The following is a 21,358-nucleotide window of genomic DNA, read 5'->3' as shown; positions in this document are numbered from 1 at the left end:
TTGGTGAGGCTACCAGGGACCATGGCAGGACACTGAGCCACCGCAAGGCCAAACCTGCTGCTGGAGGTGGAGAAAATCTAGCCGGCAAAAATGATTTTTTCATGACTTTCGGTGGGTAGTATAATAATTTAGATTTAGTCAAGTGATGCTTGCTTGCTTTATTTAAGCCTCATTTAGTCATATCTGAATTTATATAGTAGTGTTTCAACAAGTTGTAAATAACTCTGTGTGTGTGTGTGCGCACGCGCGTGTGCTGGTACAGGGCCTTGAATGCAAGGCGTTAGCTTTCATTTGGCTTTTTCCACGGACAGGTGGAACACTACCACTTGAGCCTTGCTTTCATTCCAGCATTTTGCTGGTTAATTGGAGATAAGAGTCTTCCATATTTTTCTACCTGTCTGGCTTGTAGCATCAGTCTTCGCTCTCAGGCTTCCGAGTAGCTAGGATTACAGGCATGAGCCTTGGGTGCCCAGCTATAAATCCGTTTTTAATAAGTCAGTTAATATAAAAAGCATCAAGAATATGTCTTGGATGAATTTATCTTAATGTTTTGGGCACTTGGATACAGTAGTCAGATTCATACTTTAAAAAAAAGTTATTTTTCTTAAATAGGAAGCTGGACATTGTTCTTACTGGGAAAAAAACAACCTTTTTTGACCATGAATATTTGTAATTTGCTGAAAATTAATAACTGGAAGCCTGCCATTGTGCTTTTAGTATTTGAAACCTCTTAATAGGGAGACTTTTTTTTTTCTTTTTTCCAAAACCAATCTTTTGGAGAACGTTTAGAAGTTAATCTGGCAAGAATTCATCTGGGAACTTTTGGGAGCGTGGAACTATTAGGCTGACTGATCTGTAAATAGTGGGTTCTGAATCAAATACTGTGGAATCCTGGCTGACAGTGGCAAGTCACATATCTTGGTACATTCCCACTATCTTTCTGTAATCCACCATTATCCTCCCAGAAATGGGATGGAATTGCCTCTGTGACACCGAAGCTCTTTGCTTTGGAAGTTGGATGAAAGTATTTGCTACACTGAAACTCTTAGCTCTCCAGGCCGTCTGTGCCACTCTGCAAATGGAGCCCAGACTCTACCCACATCGGTATGCATGTCAGCGAAATACAAAAGCAGAGTGAAATCTCCGACAGTTCTTAAGCCTGCCCAGGTGGTTGTTGCTAGCCGTGTTCATGTGCTGCAGGTGAGGTTCAACTTTTAAGTCAGGTGGTTAGAACTTGGGACAGCACTCCAAAGAAACAATAAGGAATAGCATGTGTATCTGTGTTTCTAGGCCAGCACTCAGCGATTTTAACCCATCGTGTGCTAACGCGCGTTGCAGTACAAAGGAGTGATACAGAACAAAACATAACACTGTTTAAGCTGGGCAGTGGGGGCTCCTGCCAGGAGGCTGAGAGCTGAGGATTGTTGTTTGAAGCCAGCCTGGGTAGAGAGAAAAATTGGAATGACTATCTCCAATTAACCATCAAAAAGCCAGAAGTGAAGCTGTGGCTCAAGTGGAGACAGCAAGCCTTGAACACAAAAAGCTAAAGGAACAAACATGCCCACACCCTGAGTTCAAGCCCTAGTTAGTACCAGCACGCACACGTGCCTGTGTGCACATGTACACACGCGCGCACACACACACACACACACACACACACACACACACACCACTTTTTAGACGTATTCTTTTCTTCAGGATGGCTTTTGAAGAAAAATAGTCAAAAGAGATTTGGTAGTGTGTTGGAATGGAAATCCAAGCGGACTGAAGATATGCTGTTAGCATTTTTTTGTTGTCTTGTATATGATACACATTCTGGACTTTTCTTAATTATGAATTTCTTTTTTCTTGACACTCCTCATATCTTAGTAGCAAAACTCGTGTTTACCAGCGCCTCGTAAGGCTTTTCTGCAGCTCCCGGATACAGTGAACGCATGTCATTTTGAGTTAGGTGACTGGAGCATTTGTTTGGGGGGAGAGGTACGATGGAACTTTCAACATGTTTTCTCTGTTGTTCTTTTATTGTCTCTTTCTCCCTCTCTTTTCCCAGTGTCTAAGCCTCCACGGCTCTTTCTCCAGCTGTGAATCTCTTTCTCACCCCCTCCAGGGGTCCCATGACACCGGGGCTTTGGTCTTCGACCAGCTCGGCACTGCTAGGCCTGCAGTTGACCCGCTCAGGGTCTCATTGGAGACCACACTGATGAACCCGTTGGGAGGGACTGAACGGATCAACCGGTCTGGAGGGACCGAGGCCTCCTTGATGGTTTGTGAACGGTCTAGCTGCAGGCCCTGGTATTGCGAGTTAAGTGAGAAGCATTGTGTGCTTTCCTCCCCGCACCTGAAGGTATGTGACCTTCAAAGATAAGAGCGGGGAACCTCGCGCCATTGCGGACAAAGCCTCTCCTTCTTGCCGCGTTCCCCAGGGCCCGCTCCGGCTAGGAGGGCGGGACTACATCAAAAAGGCTTTATTATCGGATTATTTTTTTATGTCAACATTATAAAATTCAAGGAACAGATAGAACATTTAGCATTGGAACAGTTCGTGTAACCTTGTCTTAAATTAAAAGAAATAAAAAGGTTTTCATTTTGGAGGAGAGGCATCCTGAGCTGAATAATTCCTGATTCCTTTCACAGGACATGTAGGCACTGCCTCACACCTAATCATCCTAGCTACCAAGGAGGCTGAGATCTGAGAATCGAGCTTTGAAACCAGCCCGGCAAGAATGGCTGTGAGATTCTTACTTCCAGTTAACCAGCAAAAAGCCAGAAGTAAAGCTGTGGCTCACGTGGGAGAGCACCAGCCTTGAGTGAGAAAGCTATGCTCAGGCCCTGAGTTCAAGCCCCAGTACTGGCATAAAACAAAGCAACTCTGTGCTGAGACCTTGGACCCTTAACAGTCTAAAGACTAGAAATAAAGCCAGAGGTAGCCTACTCACTCCCTTTGATTTCATCCTCTCACAATAGGGAGTGTTAGTATTCGTCATTAAGCATGGCAATTAGTAGGAACGGTGGAAAGAAGACTTTGAGACTGTGGTAGCAGCACACTAGCGGGAAACTGGCACATTCTGGTGCTGGCATCTGGTTTCTTGTTGTCTTCCATTGGATTTAATCTCTAGAAACCATCACTTACCTCCTGCAGTTCAGGACTCTCTTAGCTGTACATTCAGGGGGTCACTGTCTCATCATTCTTTCTCAAATTGTACTCATCAAACTTTTGATCTCTATGACTTTTTATTTCAAGATCTTCTTGGCCAGGCTGTAAATGCAAATTCGTTCCCATGCTGGTATGATCCGAAGCTTAACAATTCACCTCCCAGGCTAGAGAGGGACCCAGTGGAATTGGGTAATGGTGCATTTCTTCCATGTAAGGCAAAACTACGCCCTTAGCATATGTAATTTGAATTATTACACATTCCAGACCTTAATTAGTCTGGCTAAAATAGAGGATAGCTGTTTGGGGAAATTTGAAAAAACAAACAAACAAAACACCAAAAACCTATGAGGGTTAGAAGATGATTATTTTTTAAAAGAATGTTGACACAACAGAAGAATGCAACCTTAGAATTCTTTATAATAAGCAAAGCTTTCTAGTGCATTTCAAAATGCTGTGTGGCTTGCAGATCATTTGGTTTATGTATAGCAGAAGTGTACAGTTCTGTGTATTTATAGCTCAGAGTTCCACGTCAGCAGCGCTCAGTGTATGAAACCTCTAACATGCTCATTGTTAACTAATTGGGAAAGATGTCTATGGCCTCAGTGTTGTTTGGCTGTTCCATGGGAATTTGACCAATTTGCCTTTGTACTCCCCTTAATAGTATTCTACTCAGTATTCACCTGCTAAAGGATCAGTTACAGTGTGGCTCTTTTCTGGCTGTTGGGGGTCAGCCACTCATCTGGAGGAGGGGTGGATTATTTCTGTGCAGGACACCTGCGTAATGGCCAGACCCTGGCTCCTACACGGACTCAAGTATAAATGCCCGCACTACTTTTTGAGTGGGTGTGCATGCCCACCAGTCCTGGGGCTTGAATTCAGAATCTGGGTACTACTGTCCTTGAGTTCTTTTGCTCACAGCTGGCATTCTGCCACTTGAGCCACACTTCCATTTCTGGCTTTTTGCTGGTTAACTGGAGGGAAGAACCACTAGGATGTGTCTGTCTGGGCCGGCTTCTTACCAAGATCCTCTGATCTCAGGCTCCGGAGGAGCTAGGATTACAGGCATGAGCCTCCAGGGCCTGGTTTCACACTACCCCATAACCAGTGTTAGACAAGTTTCTTGACTCCTTTGAGTCTTTTTTTTTTTTTTTCATTTGTAACATAGAGATGGTAATAATCAGGCTCTGTCACCTGGGAGACAGATCATTCATCAGTTCTGAAGGGACTCACACTCAGTGAAAGGTGCTTGCAACCCTGGAAGCAGCTCTGGAAGGTGTGCAGGGCCTGAGGCTCCTTGAGCATTGAAGCTGTGGACATCAGAAGCGAGTGTCTTCCCACCAGGCCCCAACGGCTCACGCCCGTCAGCCTAGCTGCTCTGGAGTCTGAGATCTGAGGATCGCAGTTCAAGGCCAACCTGGGTAGGAAAGTCAATGCGATTGTTATCTCCAGTTAACCATCAGAAAAGCTGGAAGTGGCTCATAGGGCTGAGTGCTAGCTTTGAGCAGAAAAGCTTAGGGATAGTGCTCAGGCCTTCAGGCCTTCAGTTTATCCCCAATGCTGGCACACACACACACACACACACACACACACACACACACACACACACTCACCCACCTAAAAGTGCCTTCCCATTAGTGCCTTAGTTTCCTGATCTGTAAACTCAGGCTAATAGCACTTACACGGCTGTGTTGGTTATTGTTGAGCAACTTTCAAGTTATGCAAAGTGCTCTGAACAACTCTTGGCTCCTGCAGAGCTCAGCTCGGTGCGCAAACCAAGTCCATTACAGGGAGAGTCTTTTTACTGGGAGCGTCTCGTGTGGGTTATTGTTGTTTTTCAGATTTCATGACATGACTCCAGGCTTTCTAAAGACAAGCAACATTTCGGTGGAGAAAGCACTCACTCCTTGAGCAGGAGATGGCTCTGCCGTTGTCTTTCCTTTCGTTGTCTCTCCTGCGTGTCCCCTGGAGCTGGCTTTGTTATTAAGGTGAAGTCACTGACTTGGGTGCGGGCCCGGTAGCGTAACGGAGGTCCCGTATGACTTTCCTAGACTCTGCTCGTGATGGAAGGCTGAGGGGCGGGAGCTGCCTCTCGGGGCAGCCCACATGAAAGGTGTGCGTGTTTGCTTCATCCTGTGTGGGGTGAGTAGATCAGAATCTTTTCTGCGATGGTTTCCTCAGTCTTACTCTATGACTTCTCTCTCCCTGAGCTGGCCTGCAGCTTCTTCGGCTGTCAGGCAGGGTCTTACATCTTTCTCCATTGTTCTCGTTTTGAAAATCATCTCTTCAGTGAGCTTGATGTCTGTGTAAGGCCGGTGGAATTTCGCAGTGAAGGTCTCATTTCTATAGGTAGGCACTATAAAATAATCCAGGAGGGTGGAGGGAGTTTGTCTCTATTGTTTTCTGGCTGTAGCAAAAGTGGTCATTGAAAGAAATGGGTGTCTCCCTGTGGAATGCTGCAACTCAAGAATATATTTCTATTTTCTTGCTCTGCTTTTGTATTTGGAGCTTGGAAAAGTACATTTTGGTTGTTTTTTTTTGGGGGGGGGGGGAAACAGTGGAATTTTATCAGGCATTTCCCTGAAACTCCCTATCTTCTCTCTGTCTTTTTTCCCTGGCATATTTCTGTCCAAGTCTTGTTTTGCTCTATGGAGAGTTCCATCACTTAAAAACATTGAAAAAACACAGGAGCTTGCTTAGCAGAGGCTGTTTTGATGAGCTGTTGGCGTTGGTGAAAGAAGATATTGTGTCAGGGGAAGATAGAGTCTGAGAATCAGCACTTGAAGATCAGATGACTCAGTGTAAACCTTGGAGTAGTGTTTGTCAGCTTAAGCAGTTAAGATTTTTTTTTTTCCTTTCCAGTATCTGCAAGTATAAATGTGTGGCCTCAGCGCCTGTTGTGTCTTGTGACTGCTTCGAGTGGGAGAAGATAAGATTCTCCAGACTTAAACTATATTCTGGCTCCTGTTCCCTAATTGTGGGTTTTTTTTTTCTTCTCCTGTGGCTTTTGGTAATTCCCATTGCGAAATAAAACGGATTTCTAGTGGGTGTTAACTGTTGCTAAAATAGTGACATTTGTGTTCTTCTTGGTAATTTATCCATTGTTCTCTGCTGTTTGCTCAATTTGAAAGTAGTAATTGTAACTCGTAAATCCTAGAGAAACTCAGCTTCCATAGTAATAAATCACAAGTGTCTGAGTGCCCCATGTGCTCTTCTTGGGTTTTAATATCAATTTAGTAGAGATAGAATGTGCATAATAGCTGGGTTATAATGAACCTGGACCCTCTCTCCAGAGACTCCGTATTTCAATATGTTATGATACCCCTCTGATCTTTATTCAGTCTCTCCCCCATCAGACCACTGAAATTTGATGTGTTTTCCGACTTGTGAGTTTCTGACGTGTCTGTGTATGTGATCCAGACATAGAGCAACCTGTGCAACACTCCGCACCACACGAAGCATCCTCTTAAAGCCCCCCAGTGAAAGGAGAGCTGCCCTTTTCATGTCATGGTGTTCTTTATATACCTAGTGTTCTCTTCTTGGCATAGAAACAATTACAATCATTGATGTTAATTGTCTGTTATCCATTGCTATTGAATTATTCAAGTTTTCAGAAACTCAGCTCTTAGTCTTGTTTGGAAAAAAAAAAAAAAGGAAACCAACTTTGAAACAGTTCTTCCCCTCAGAAACAGGGTCGGGGGTTACAACTAAATTTTGGGTTCACCTGCCACGATCATTTGGCTGTGTTGTGATTTTTGGGTGAGACGGCATCTCTGGGCTATACAAGACAGGAAAGGCTTTGGTAGTCAGGAAAATGGAACCAGATGGTCCACACGAAGGATGCCAAGCCCCCAGCAGAGACGGATGCTACACCCAACAGATGAGGGCCATAGCAGGCCCACCCTTCCCATCAGAGAGCAGCACTTCCCTTCTGTGGTGGATTTTGCTGCAGCTCTGCAGGCCCAGCGCTGTCAGTCTGGTACAGCAGGTGCTCAGCCTGTGTCAACTTGTAACGAGCAGACCAGGAGGAGGTGGTGATGTCTGGGGCTTGGTGGCAGCTTGGTGGAGTCTGTCTGGTGACATCCACTTTCTGGCATTCTCTGAGTCTTTCAGAGGAATGTGGGTAAGTCATGTAACCTTGTGTCATTGGTCTACTTGGCTCATGAAGAGTACTGGATCAGCCCGTGGATCTTGGTGAATGCATTTTTGTTTGTTTGTTTGTAAACTGAAACCTGGAGTTAGAGAGCCATTTCTTAAGTATCACCCTAGAATTGACCAGGAAGATTATTGTGATTTATCTGTGACCTAACAAGTAGATTTGGGAAAGAGAATGTGCTTAAGAGACCCATGTCTCTGAATTTCCATATGTGTGCAACTACTTAGGAATGGTACTACTTGGAGCCTACTTCCTACCATCTCTGAACTTCCTGTGTAAAAGTGACCATGACAACAATTGATATAAAGACAAGGAGAGCCTGCATTTTATAAGAACATAGCAGGGAGTAAACCTTCACTAAGTACTAGTTATTGTAATAATGATGTATATCAAGTCAGCTGACCCCTCTATGTGGGTTTATGATTGATTGCTGTTTTTTTTTTATAGTCTTGGAACAAAGTTGCCTTCCTTTCTGAATTTATTACTACCTTGTGTGATGAACTGAACTTGAAAATGTAAATCTTTATTAAAAGATCCTCAACATATAGTAACTTAAGTAAGTTAAAAGCACCTTGGTGTTTTTCATCTCTTTACTGGAACAATGCAGTTGACCCATTCTGGTCCATTACATGAAATCTCAATAGACATATTTCTTCCATCTCCTTTTACTATCTTCCAGAGAGCGCAGTACCATTCTCACAGTCCAAGAGGGTGCACTATGATTTCATTTCAGCCCCAGAGAAGGGAGTGGTCTCAAAGTTGTGCTGATTATATTTGCTCACATCCATTTGGTCATGTGGAACAGTCACAGGCCCTGAGGTAGCTGCAAGAGAGTCCAGACGTGTGTGCTTTGTTTAGCAAGCTTCAGCTTCTGTTAGCGTAGAAGAGTGGCAAGTCAGCCTGTCACCTCTGTAAAGAAAGTTGTACTGGCACAGTCGTGCCTGTTGCCTTATAAATTGTGCCTCCTTCCATGTTAAAATGAAAGAGTTGTTGGTACTGCAGAGACCAGATGGCCTAGAATATTATATTCTAGCCCACAGCAGAAGAACTTGTGCTGCTCTCTGCAATAGAAAATGGGGAAGTGAACTTTAGGGGACTCTATGTGCCAAGCCAAGCTGGTGTCATGATAAGCAGGCAGGTCACTGCCTTGGAAATGCAGAGTCAGGACTCTGTACAGTTGTTGAAGAAGCAATGTGATTGGGGAGCCAGGCATGAAGTGACCTAACCTAGTGGGGGTGAAGGGAGAGGGTACCAGAGCTTGCCGGCTCGTGTGAACTTCCACTTTTAAAGTGGAACATCATCCTGCCGGGGCTCGACTTCCTCCTTGCAGCCTGCTGCTCTGTCACGTATTCAACTCTCGCTTTAGTCACAGCACCACTGATAGAGGCCTGAGATTCCCCACCCCTCGCTTCTCACCGGTCTCTGCCATGGCGTCTCCTGCGCGTGGGGCTCTTGTGGTACTGAAGGTTTCCTGTGACTCCCCTTAACGGCTGGCTTGGTTTGTCATTGAAGGTCACCTCATTCCTGGCCTCTGTTCTTCACTTCCTGTCCTGCATTTTCTTCCCAGTCTTACACGGATGCTAGATTCCATCTCAACCGCGGTGCCTCTGCATCTTGCCATCTCTGTCGGTGGTAGGGATTGAACTCTGGGCCTGAGCTTTTTCGCTCAAGTCCAGCACTCTACTACTACTTTGAGCCGCAGCACCCCTTGTAGTTTGCTGGTGGTTAATGGGGATCAGAGTTTCACAGACTTTCCTGCCTGGGCTGGTTTTGAACCATGATCCTCAGATCTCAGCCTCCTGAGTAGGTAGGATTACAGGCGTGAGCCACGGTGCCTGGCTCCATGAGACACTTATCTCTCCTTGATCACCAAAAACGCCAGAAGTGGAACTGTGGCTCAAGTGGTAGAGCGTCAGTCTTGAGCACAAAAGCCAAAAGACAGTGCCTAGGCCTTGAGTTCAAGTTCCAAGACTGGCACAGAGAGAGAGAGAGAGAGAGAGAGAGAGAGAGAGAGAGAGAGAGAGAGAGAGCGCACAGAGAGAGAGCGCACACGTGCATGCTAAGCAGAAATAGGACTCAGCTTTGGCGAGCCAGGGCTTTGGTAGACAGAGCCCCCTCGGTGAGTACCAGGCCGAGCTACCAGCAGCCAGAATGCCTGCGGGAAAGCTGTCCAGCTCCTCCACAGGGCAGGCCCAGAGCGTCCTCTGACCAAGCTCCTGGAGACACACCTGACCGCATAGAGGTCCAGTGAAACTCACTCCTGTTCCACCCACCGAGGGTTCTCAGCCTCATCTTTCCGCAGTCGGTAATCAAGAGTATGAAGAGCTTTTATTTTTATAGAAATGATTTACTGTGGAGGTGCCAACCATTCTCGGTTTCTTCCCTGGTCTTTATAACCAAGCGTAGAATGAGGAGACCAATGTCATGAAATACTTGCTTTTGCTGGCAGAGAGCTCGCTTCATTCACTCATCTCCTATTAATTGGAACCGTGTGGGGCTGGCGACAGCGCGGGCAGCAGATGGGTGAGCGTGAATTCCAAATGCATGTGCAGACCTTCTGAGAAGATGAGTAGGAAATACCACCCAGCAGGTGGTGGGACTTCCCCAGGAGTGCCCAGCGTATAAAGACAAGAATGGATCCAGTGGGCACCGGCAGCTCACGCCTGTAATACCAGCTACTGTAAGCCGGCCAGGGCACAATAACTCAGGAGACACTTATTATCCAATTCATTGGCAAGAAAGCCAGAAGTGGAGGTGTGGATCAAGTGGTAGAGAACCAGCCTTGAGGGAAAAGGACTTGTAAGAATATAAGGTGCTCAGTTCAAGTTCTAGTACCAGTGCACACATGCACTCGTGCAGACACAGACAGACAGACGGACGGACACACCCACCCACCCACCACAGTGGGTCCAGCCTCCTCTGTTGGAAGGGGATCTGTCAGGTGAGGAGGGAAAAACAAAGAGATGTCTTTGTGTTTTGGTACATTTTGAGGTTACTAAAGAATGCGACCATTTGTTCTGGAGTTTTCGCTCAGGCTTAACGTTAGGGTGAAGACCATCACGAATACATGAAAGTCGGTCTCTGTCTTTGTCTTCTTGCTCTGCTTCCCAGCTGTTCTCTGCCCCTGTCTGGCCTCGTCCTGGGGCAGTAAGTGCTTCGTACATATTTGCTGGATGAATGAACAAGGGGGTTCTGGCGCTTGGCTATCAGAACTTTGTGGGAGATGAAAGGATTCCTGGGTGAATGATTTTTCTTTTTTTTTGTTTTGAGATGTAAAGACAAAGGGCACTTATCTCCCCCTTTCCCTGCCAACCCCTCTCACCCCCTATCCGTACCTCCCTGGCATTTTTCCTGCTTTTACAAGTTTGGGACGGGCAAAGGTGTCTGGCTTCCTAGTACTGGAAGAAAAACTCCAGGATTGTGTAACAGCTTTTTGTGGGCCCTTTTAAGAATAAACATAGTATTAAACCCAGCCAGCATGAGTTCATTTTCAATTAATAATCCAGTGTTTAACAGGGCCAGATTGTGGCGGCAGAGCTCGACCTTGTTTGTGATTTCATAGGATTGTAGATGCAGAGGAAAAGCTACATCCCCAAAGCCCTTTCTTGTGGGCCCAGGCAGTCTGATTCCTTCGCTGTGTTACAGTTAATAATTAATGAATTAATTTTGAAAAGGCTTTAGAGTCTTCCACAAATGTGTATCTGTGGCTAATAGTATCTTAGGAGTATTCGTGATCAAATGAAATGTAACTTATGTCCCTTTTTAAAAAATACCCCTTACTTTAGAGCTTCGTGTCTGCTTCTAGTTCGCTGCGCGGGTTTCCTTGAAGGAAACACAGGCGCACAGGGGCGAGATGCGTGAACTTTGGGGTGAGATGCGTGAACTTTGTGCAGCCCAGACCTGCAGCTGATCACTGAACCGGCCTTTCCTCCTCCTGGCCCTTAGGCGGGGAATGACACAGCTTCCACGTCTGTGTTTCCTCATCTGGAAACTGGGACTAAGTCATCCCAGAACTTCCCTGTGTGCCTCATTCGTGAGCTGGCTCGTGTCACACGCTCAGAGCCCTGGTGCAAAATTCAGCCAGCCAAAGCAGCGAGAGCCAAAACGTGTTCCTCCCTCCAGGAGCGTGGTCCAGGCTCGCAGGGCCGTCTTGTGCTTGCAGAATTTCCGGGAGCCCAGTGTCCATCTCCCTGCATCGCCTACTTCATCGACGTAGGCAAAGCTTGGTCCTGGGCTTGCCTGCGTCCCGGCTGGAGGGGGCAAGGGGGTTGTGCAGGAGACACTCCCAGCGAGCGCCCAGAGGCCCAGCCCACAGGAGGCACAGGTCCCTGCCACTCACGCTGTAGGGTGGAGGTCTATTCATCCGACCACATCTGCTGTCAGTGTGTTCGTGTGGAAGTGTGGCTTGTGCGTATGCGTGTGTGTGTGTGTGTGTGCGCGCGTGCAGATTTGAAGGAGCAGCTAATACTCTGCATTAAGGTCCTTAATAAATGCAGCTGTTGCCTATTAAACAAATCATGACACGAAGCAGCAAAGCTGGCATCATGGCAAGCGGGCAGGTCACTGACTTGGAAATGCCTGCTGTGTTACACCTTGGACCCTCGTGTGTAAGCGGTGCTCGTGTCTAATCAGGGGGTGATCCTAAAGAACAGGCCCCTGTGCTTTTACAAGTAACTTATTGCCTAACGGCTGAGAAGAGCTGCAGTCATTTTAAACAGGTGGGCCACGTTCAGAAGGAAGAAAGTAGAAGGGAGTTGGTTTCTTAATTTTTATCTATTTTTCTCCCCCACCGAAATAGCAAAATGAATATATGGCACCATCCCTTATAGCTTTTGCACTCAAGGCTAGCTAGCGCTCTACTACTTGATCCATACCTTCCCAATTCCAACTTTTTTGGTGGTTAATTGGAGATAAAGAGTCCCACCAACTGTGCCTGGGATGTCTTCAAACAGTAATCCTCAGATCTCAGCCTCCTGAGACTAGTTAGGGTTATAGGCATGAGCCACCAGCCTCTGACGTATATACATACACATACATATATTTGCAAAACGAAAATGGAGGAAAACAATAGTAGTAATAATAACAATCATGATAGATAGGGATAGATACATACATAGGTAGATTATGGGTATCCTACAGAGCCTATATATATATAAAAAATAGCTGCTCCCTCTCATTGACAGATGGGCTCGTGGTTAGGGAAGTGGTCGTTTCCTGGGCTCTGGAGCCAGACGATACACAGTGGTGCCGGTCTTGACATTCCCATTCCCAGTATGACTTGGGTAAATTACTTCATCTCTTTGTGACTTGTTTTCTCATCTATAAATGAGAATAATTATGGCCTGCCTTATAGGGCTGTGGTAGGAATTAAGTTAATGTGTAAAGTGCTTAGAACAATGTCTGGCACTTAATGAGTACTCAATAAATCTTAATAATTGTTGTTATTATGCTGGTAGAAAAAGTCCTAAGAGATGATCTGAACTAGTTCTTGCTTTCAGATGGTGAATATCCAAATTATCCAAGAGCATTGTATGGTTTCTTCATCAAGAATTGAGAGAGGACCATTTTCTTTTTAATGCTTGCTTTGCTAAAAAAAAAAAAATCAAGATGGACCTATGCGCAAATATAGAAAGTGCTTGAACACATAAAATAGAACCATAGACGCTTTTTACCTTAAGAAAAGGACAGCTGTTCATTAAATGGCATGTGTTTTTTGTTTGTGTGCGTGTGTGTATGCACGTGTGTGTGGCCCCAATGACACAGATGTCCTCCAATGTACTTAGGTCAGGCATCAGATGAAATGCAGTGGAAACAGGAGATAAGGAAGAGAAGGTAAAGTCAGAGGAGAAAGAGCAAATCCAAAGTGAAGGTGGAGATGTCTCAGGCTGTTCTTCCTATGTCGATAGCCTGTCTTTCTTTGGGAGTCCAACTCTGTGTGTGATTTAGTTGCTTCCTTTTGGAGGAAGGTGTCACCACTCCTCTTGTTGGATGGCCTTCTGTTGTAGAAATAGATTTCCCAAACAAGACACATTAACTGAACATGTAAGTGATATTTACTTACCCTGTAATAGAAGGCATGTTTCTTCAGGGGAGGGGGAAATGATCACAAAGCTATAAAGCTTTGTACATTTACCTCTTTTTTTTTTTTTTTTTTTTTTTTAGAGGAGAAGGGTTTGTAGCATATTTTTAATAGGAATCAAGAACGTGATTCAGAGATCAGAAGGTATAGCCTGTTAATGTTGATTTCCTGTCCATTGACATGGCAGACATTACTAATCAATCATGCTCTTCTTTCATGCTCAGCAGGACTTAGGTTCAGGTTCATCCTTACCATAGCATCACTGTTAGTGGTAAACTAGTGTTAGGTGATAGATGAAGCCTCATCTCTCTTTGTAAATGAATCTACCTTCTCAAAAGACATAGCAATCAAGTTAGCTGATAAACTTCTGTCAACTCCCAAGATCCAAGACCTGAGTCTTACTTTGTACATTTTTTTTAAGACAAACACTCTCTTCCATCTCCATCATTATCACCATCGGATGCCTTTCTCCTCTCCGTTACATTTGTTTGCTACTACTTACCATTCAAGTAGGGACACAACAAGCTCCATTATTTTTAATATAATTTTGTAATTATTAAGATGTTGTACAGAGGGGTTAACACTTCATAAGTCAGGTGGTGAGTATGGATCTTTTTTTTTTTGAACAGTGTCACCTTCCCCCTAGGTTCCCCCTCCCACCCCGTCATGTCTCACGTAGTGTATGCTGAGTAGCATGATTGCATTTGTCCACCTTTCCTCCCTCCCTTTCCATGCCCCCCTCTCCCCTGCAAAAGGAAAAAACAAAAAACCCCAAAGCAAAAACAAAAGCTACCAACCAACAATAATAATATTTTTAAAAATCCCGTATTTCCATTTTGGTAGATATGTTCTGGGAAGTAACACCTTTGGGCTCTTCCTCTAAGGGTATCCCTTAGTCTGTCTGTCTGTCTCTGTCTCTCTCTGTCCCTCTGTGTGTATGCCTAAAGACTTCAGGAAATGTAATCCGTTCCTTTTCCTCCCGTCTATCCCCCGCCCCGCTGTGTGTCTTAGGGATGGCTCTTAGATGAGGGATGAGTGGCGAGGGTGGGTGTTACGCGATGTCAGGGGGCTGAGGTAATGAATGGCCTGTGGGGAGATTTCCCAGGGCGACCGTGCGTGCGTCGAGCCCGCGCGGATGACCTCATCTGTCCACTGATGGAGGCATTGCCGTCGTGCCGGGCTTTCAAGCCTGTCGGGCTCCCAGGATCTGATCTGAGAGCTTGCTAATTGTCATCGCCCAGAGGAACTGTGCGAAGCGTAGCGGCGGGGACCGCGTGGGAGCCGCTTTTCCCACGTCCTCGGCTGGGATGAGAGGGCTTCCCTGACGAGCCCGACTCCTCCTGCAAGGTGATCATAGAGGTGGGAAATCGGCCCTGTCTGAGCACGTGGGAGCTTTCGTCTCCCTGCACGGCAGCCGCGCGCTGCCCTCCTTTTATGTCTGAAGCTCTCTTATTTAAGGATGCCGTTTTCCCGGCTGCCTTCTCTCCAGCAGCGGCCACGGCGGCTCGGCGCGTGTCTGTGGATGAGGGGAGGAGCGGCTGGACGGAACGTCTTCGGTCGTGATTTCTAAACAGATGTCCGCTCCAGCTGTCCCGAGGTCACCGGCCGTTCTTTTCCATTCCAGTCGTGTGCTCGGCAGAGTGTTTTACGTCGTGAACGATGTCTATTTGACGGATACACCGTTGTGTCCGGAAAAGGGGAATGGAACATGGAAGCCGTGTTCTTGGGTGTCTTTCTGCAGCTTCAAGGGCAAAGGATGGAGTTTCAGAGTTCAAGAAAGCCAGCTAGATGGCTGAGACCTTCGCTTGTGCCTCTCAGTCCCTAAAAGCGTGTAAGAGGACGTTTGACGATGTGCTCTTCTCTTTATCCTAAGAGGAGCACGTTTGAAGGCTGCGTCGGTTCGGGTTGAAGGGAGTTGTGAACACTGTGGTGAGCCCTCCTGTCAGCTCTCGCCCGCCGCTCACTCTTTCTTGGGTCTTGGAGGGAGTGCACGTGGGAGGGAGCCAGGGAGTTGGGGGGGGTGGGCAGGATGGATGAGTCCTCGTGGACAGCCTTGGAGACCACAGAGGGATGAAGCCACGCCCCGGGCGTGAGGGGGTAGGAGGCAGAGTCTAGTAGATTCCAGGGAGGGCCGGGCTGAGACCGCAGGAAGTGGTAGGGAGGCTCAGTTGAAGATGGGACACGGTTGGAGGTGTGGAAGGAGAATTCATTAGCACTCCATCCAAGGAGCTGTCTCCTTGGGGTGGCATGAGGATAGGGACAGTGACAAATAGGAAAGGAACTGGAGTCACCTCCTTGTCCGAGGGGAAGATAGGTAGACAGAGAGAGAGACACACACACACATACATATACATAGCTAGTGCACGTTTTCATAGGTGTGTGCGTGATCTTTATAAACATTATTTGGAAATGTTTCCTTCCATCCCTCCCTCCTTTCTTTTTTCTTCTTCTACTGGGCCTTGAACTTAAGGACTCACACTTGCTCTTCGCCGGCTGGAGCTCTACCACTCGAGCCACACCTCCAGCTCAAGTTTTTGCTGGTGACTTTGAGAGTCGAGAGGGCTCACGCACCTGTCCTGCCCACGTTGGCCTTGGGTCACCATCCTCTGGACCTCAGCCTCCCTGAGTCGCCAGGGTCCTAGGCTAGGCGTGAGCCAGCAGCCCCAGGCTGAAGGTCTGTCTTTTGGAGCGCACGCACACAGATGTTTTAATGCGGGCATCAGTGACATATCCGCGGAGACCCTCATCAGTGCCTTTCCTTTGGGTGAGAGTCTCTACCCTCCTAGCATCGAGAGGCAGAGGAATGACTAATAAATCTCACTTTCACAGAACCATACACAAGCCCAGGGGCGATTGGAAGAGTGGGTACGGGTTTGGGGGGGGCTCTGTGCTGGCAGATGGAGGCAGCCGTTGCCGGAAGGCGGGGAGTGAGCATGCCCACCCCTCTCTAAACACAGAGAGGGGCAGAGGGGGTGGAGTGAGGTGAAGCAGGGAGGGGGTCAGCGAGACCAGCCAGCCAGCAGGGCAGGTGGCCGAGAGCCACGTGTTTGTACCATCTGCTCTTCTAACCTCCTGCGGGAATGGGTTTGATAGAATATATTGAGGTGAGCATGTGTCTTCAACACCTCGTTTGGACGGTCCTGTGACCTCAACGGTCCTCTCACACACTCCAGTTGGTTCAGAGTCTGGTGGGAGAGGGAAGAGGTTGCGCATGGGACCGGGCGCCGTGAGCTTAATTTCAGAGTGCATGGAAAGAAGGAGGCCTGCACGCACAAGCTTAATTCATTTCAAACTGACTCGCACCCCGAGCTGTCCGATGTAATTACTTATTTGGGTGGGAACCATTCTTTTCTGAGGAGCCCGGTTTGCTCTGTTTATCTATAAATACACCGCTTGCTGTCAGTCAGATGGACACCCGGAACAGCTGCTGCTCCATTGTTTTCTCCTTTGTTACTCATTCTCACGAATAATTTGAACAGACTCCAAAACATGATATTAGATGTATAAGCATGCTTTGAGAATTATATCATAACGTGTGTGTATTTAAAACCGGGTGATGAGATCATTCTCTAAGTATAGTGAATTTTAAAGAAAGTGAATTATTTGAGTGGTATTACCCTCTATAAATAATTTGACAGCAAAATAGACAAGAGAAACAGATTAACCCCAGGATCCATATCCCAAGTACAGAACGCTGGGAAATAAATGCCCACGGCTCCTTCCTCTTGATAATTGAGCATGGATAGCCGCAATAAATCTTGTGGGAGTCCTGGGTTGAGATTTGCTTTGCTGGGCAACCACAGCCATCCTGGAAAAAAGCATTACTAGGATAGTTTTCTTCTGTTTATAATAACCATGACATAATAATATTCAGGAGACTGAACCAGTGGCTCACTGAAGATCAAGAACAAGGTGGGTGCTGGTGGCTCACGACTGTAATCCTAGCTGCTCAGGAGGCTGAGATCTGAAGATCACAGCTTGAAGCCAGCCCCGGCAGACAAATCGGAGAGGCTCTGAGTATCACCAAGAAACCAACAAAGGCGGAGTAAGAGCATAAGATCCTGAGTTATTACTTCAAGCCCCAGAAAAAGGAAGGAAGGAAGGAAGGAAGGAAGGAAGGAAGGAAGGAAGGAAGGAAGGTTGGTTTCTGAAAGAGAGACTAGAAACAATATCTTAGGTGTCCTCACCCCAGAATCATTCATCCATGTTTTGTCTGGTGTGTTCAGACTTTGTGTAATCCTGTCTGTCTGTCTTGCAAATGTGTGTCTGTCCCTGTAAAGGGGAGGAATCCCTGATTGGTTGTTGGTAGAGTCTGTCGCCTTCTCCTTAGGGACAGCCTGTTAGCCGGGGACCTGCTGGCATAGGTTTGGAGGAGTCTTAGCTGTGCCCCCCCAGACAGAACCTGGGCGCCACGACCAGCTTCTCTTTCGCAGTCCCCGATTCTGGTACTCACTGGGGAATGAATCCTGAGAGCCCCAGAGCTGCCTTTATGGCAGTGATTGTGTTGTTGTTAATCATTCCCCAGAGCTCCCCCCAAGACCCCATGCAAAGGGGTCAGCCTAGAAAGGAGCAGTCAGTTTTTTGTCTCCTCTCAAGAAAGCCATATGATAAAATGATATTTATGAACGCCAAGAAATGGACACAAGGGGGTTTTTATTGTTCTTTTGAGTTTTTCCCCTCCTTTGTCATCACAGTTTTTGATTTCTGTGTCTTTTATGTGTGAGTTTATCTGTTTGGGGGAGGGGAAGGTGAACACAGAAATGGTGAAGAAATGCAGCAGTGATACTCACTAGACCCCATGCTGCAAATGAACTGGGAGAAAATGAGGGAAGAGCTGACACTGCCCAAAAAGAAACGCAGTCGCTGCCTGACCTGTGTAACTGTAACCCCTTTGTACATCACCTTTACAATAAAAGAAAAGAAAGCCATAGGGTAGCTAGATGTCGCCTAGAGATTGTCTTAAAAGATACTGGTCCCAAGTCCAAAGGATATCAGTCGTTTATCTGCTTCAGTCAGTACCAGGGTTTAGGCTTTGGTTCAAAGACTTAGCATCAATTCACTAGTGACCTTATTATTATATTATTGTTATAATAGAGTGGCTGACTTATTGAAAATAAGCCCTTGTTTTGTAAGTTCCTCAGCTCTTGCAAAGCCTGAGTAGCTAGGGTGGCGTCAGACAGAGTGCTACACATGACTACACACTTTCCTTACTTTTTTTTCTTTTTAACAGCTGCTAAATTTTGAAGATTTCTTAAAACTGGAGACAGGCTGAGCTTTAAACAAAACCCTATGTAAAAAGTAACTCCAGCAGGACCCAGTGGCTCGGTGCCTGGGATCCCAGCTGCTCAGGAGGCTGAGATCTGACCATCGCTCTTGGAAGCCAAACAGGGCAGGAACATCGGTTGAGACTCTTCTCCCCAATTCACCAGAAAAGCCCAGGCTGGAAAAGTACAGCCAGACAGGGCCGTGTAGCTCTTCCTACAAGTCAGCCCAGCAAGGTGGTGGGGTCGCGGAATACCTTTCCCTCCCTCCCGCCAGCCCTGCCCACCGCCTTCCCCAGACTCCACCCATTACATATTTGAAATAAACGACGCAACTGGGACTTTCTGTGGTCAGTGTGGGACACAGCGATGCCATCTCTGAAAAAAAGAGAGAGAAAAAAAAAAGCCAGGCCAGTCCCCGCGCTGGCGCTGGAGAGCTATCTTTAGAAGACTGTGGGTCCTGTATTTTTCAGATGCAGTAAACATGTTTATGCGGTTATTTTTAGCCTTTACAGACTTTAGTGGCCTGGCGGGCTGGCCAGTCACACACAGGCGGTTGTCAGAGCTGTGTGAATGATTCCCACTGGCCTTCCGGGGTTCCCAACAGTTGTATAGGTTGTTTACCTTCCAGTGCCATCCTGGGTATTGTGTTGTTGCGCAGGGGGTTGGGATTTGTTCTGATTTGCAATTCTGAGCTGTGTGGCAATTGCCTGTTTTACTTGGCATTGGGGAGCCTGTGAGATGGCACCCCTATGTCTTTGGCAGAAGGCACTCAGCCCTTTGTTCTTCCCCAAGCCCCTCCCCTGGTCCTGGCGCAGGAAACGGTACCTACACCACTCCCTGCAGTCTGGTGACTTCCAGTGCCATTGACCTACTTCCTGCTGAGCAGAGGTGAAGAGGCTTGGGTGGGGGAGAAGGAGGCGGAAGTCGACAGGAAAAAGAAAATCTGGCTCCCTGTTCCGTTCAGGGTCAGCACACCACAGAATGGCCAGCCCAGTACTTGGATTCTTCTTCTTCTTTTTGCTAGTTCTGGGGCTTGAACTCAGGGCCTGAGCACTGTCCCTGGCTTCTTTTTGCTCAAGGCTAGCACTCTGCCACTTGAGCCACAGCGCCACTTCTGGCCATTTTCTATATATGTGGTGCTGGGGAATCGAACCCAGGGCTTCATGTATATGAGGCAAGCACTCTACCACTAGGCCATATTCCCAGCTCCTCCTCTTCTTCCTCCTCCTGTTGTTGCTGCTGCTGCTGCTGCTGTTGTTGTTGTTCTTCTTCTTCTTCTTCAACAAAAGAAGTAAATGGTCAATAACTTTTCTTGTTTGATTGAGACCGTTTGCTTGATGCATGAACAAAAAATCATTTTCTATGAACAGTCATGTTTTGTGGAAAGGATGCCAGCCCTCCCCCAGGACAGCATTTGGGGGTACAGCCCTCCCCCAGGACAGCATTTGGGGTACAGGAACATCACCTTCAGGCTATAGTCTGAGTGCCCACATTCACATTTGAGGTCTCTCGTTTATTTACTTTTTGGTGCTAGTAATGGTGTTTGCACTGTGTGGTGTGTGTGTGTGCGCGTGTGCGTGTGTGTGTGCTGGTAATGGTGTTTGCAGTGTGTGTGTGTGTGCTGGTAATGGTATTTGCAGTGTGTGTGTGTGTGTGCGCGCGCTGTCTGTCCCTCCGCTTCGTTTCCTCGGGGCTGGTGAGCCATGTCTAGATATGGCTTTTTGGTGGATGGTGAAAGGTAAGAATCGCACAGGCTTTCCTGCCCAAGCTGGCTTCTCACCACGATCCTCACATCTCTGCCTCCTGAGTAGCTGGGGTTACAGGCGTGAGCTACTGTGCCCAGCCCAAGAGAGATTTTCACCTCATTGTCTGTCGAGTCGTTTTTGTCTTGTGTTGCACTGCGTGCTTGGTTGTTCTCTTTGGATGGGGGTTTATTGTGCTGGACTTAATGTATTTTAGCCAGTGAGTCCAGAGTGCATGACAACAGAAGGATGTCTTTCCAAGGAACCCTGTCTTTATCCTAGAAGCTTTAGACTGCGTTTTATATTCAGAAGAAAATGGTGCTTAGCATTGCTCTGGCTTATTACATATTAAACGTAATGATGGCCATTTGAAATTGGTTTTGGTAACACACCATTGCTGTTTATCTCGTTCTTAATGTGCATGTTGATTTTGGGGTGTTCTTCTTTGTTTGATTTTTGTTGTTGTTTGTTATTTAGCACTGGGCTTTGAACTCAGGGCCTCACTACTTGCGAAGGTGGCACTCTACCGCCTGAGCTATATCTTCAGCCTTGAAAGTATTGTGATCTACATCTTAATATGGCAACAAGAAACTCAGAAGAAAAAAATGGGCATGCTTTAACGTGTTGTGCCGGAAAGTCAAGCAAAATGGTCATTTCGGGTAGGATAGACGAAAAATAAATGGAATTTAGAAATCTGTGGACACTATGGATAATCAATTCTTATAAATAGAAAACAAAACAAAACAAAATCCAACACAACTAAGGTTGCAAGTGGGGCAGCGGTTCCTACCTGTAATCCTAGCTTCTCGGGAGACTGGGATCTGAAAATCGCGCTTCAAAGCCGGCTGCTGACAGACAGTTGGAGACACTTGTCGCCAGTTAGCCCACAAGTAAGTGGAGGTGTGACTCAAGTGGTAGAGCACCAGCCTTGAATGAGAAAGTCAAGCAAGAGCACCGGGCCTTGGG

At 46.7% G+C, this 21,358-nt stretch overlaps 1 protein-coding gene across 8 annotated transcripts in view; it reads left to right on the top strand.

Annotated features, from left to right (window-relative positions):
• Gab1 (GRB2 associated binding protein 1) overlaps positions 1–21,358 on the top strand; it is an 85,118-nt gene that overhangs the window by 27,961 nt on the left and 35,799 nt on the right. For 2 of the 8 annotated variants that reach the window (XM_048333701.1, XM_048333702.1), the window contains exon 1: positions 4,749–7,274. The exons of 5 other annotated variants lie outside the window; for them this stretch is intronic. In XM_048333701.1, coding sequence (XP_048189658.1) covers positions 6,966–7,274 — 309 coding nt within the window. In that variant the 5' untranslated portion in view covers positions 4,749–6,965. Of the gene's footprint in view, positions 1–4,747; positions 7,275–21,358 lie in introns of those variants that run through there. One more of the 8 variants, XM_048333700.1, reaches the window with a different exon arrangement.

This window comes from Perognathus longimembris, chromosome 24 (assembly GCF_023159225.1).
Source record: "Perognathus longimembris pacificus isolate PPM17 chromosome 24, ASM2315922v1, whole genome shotgun sequence".
Taxonomy (NCBI): domain Eukaryota; kingdom Metazoa; phylum Chordata; class Mammalia; order Rodentia; family Heteromyidae; genus Perognathus; species Perognathus longimembris.
This window is presented reverse-complemented; position numbering and strand designations above follow the sequence as displayed.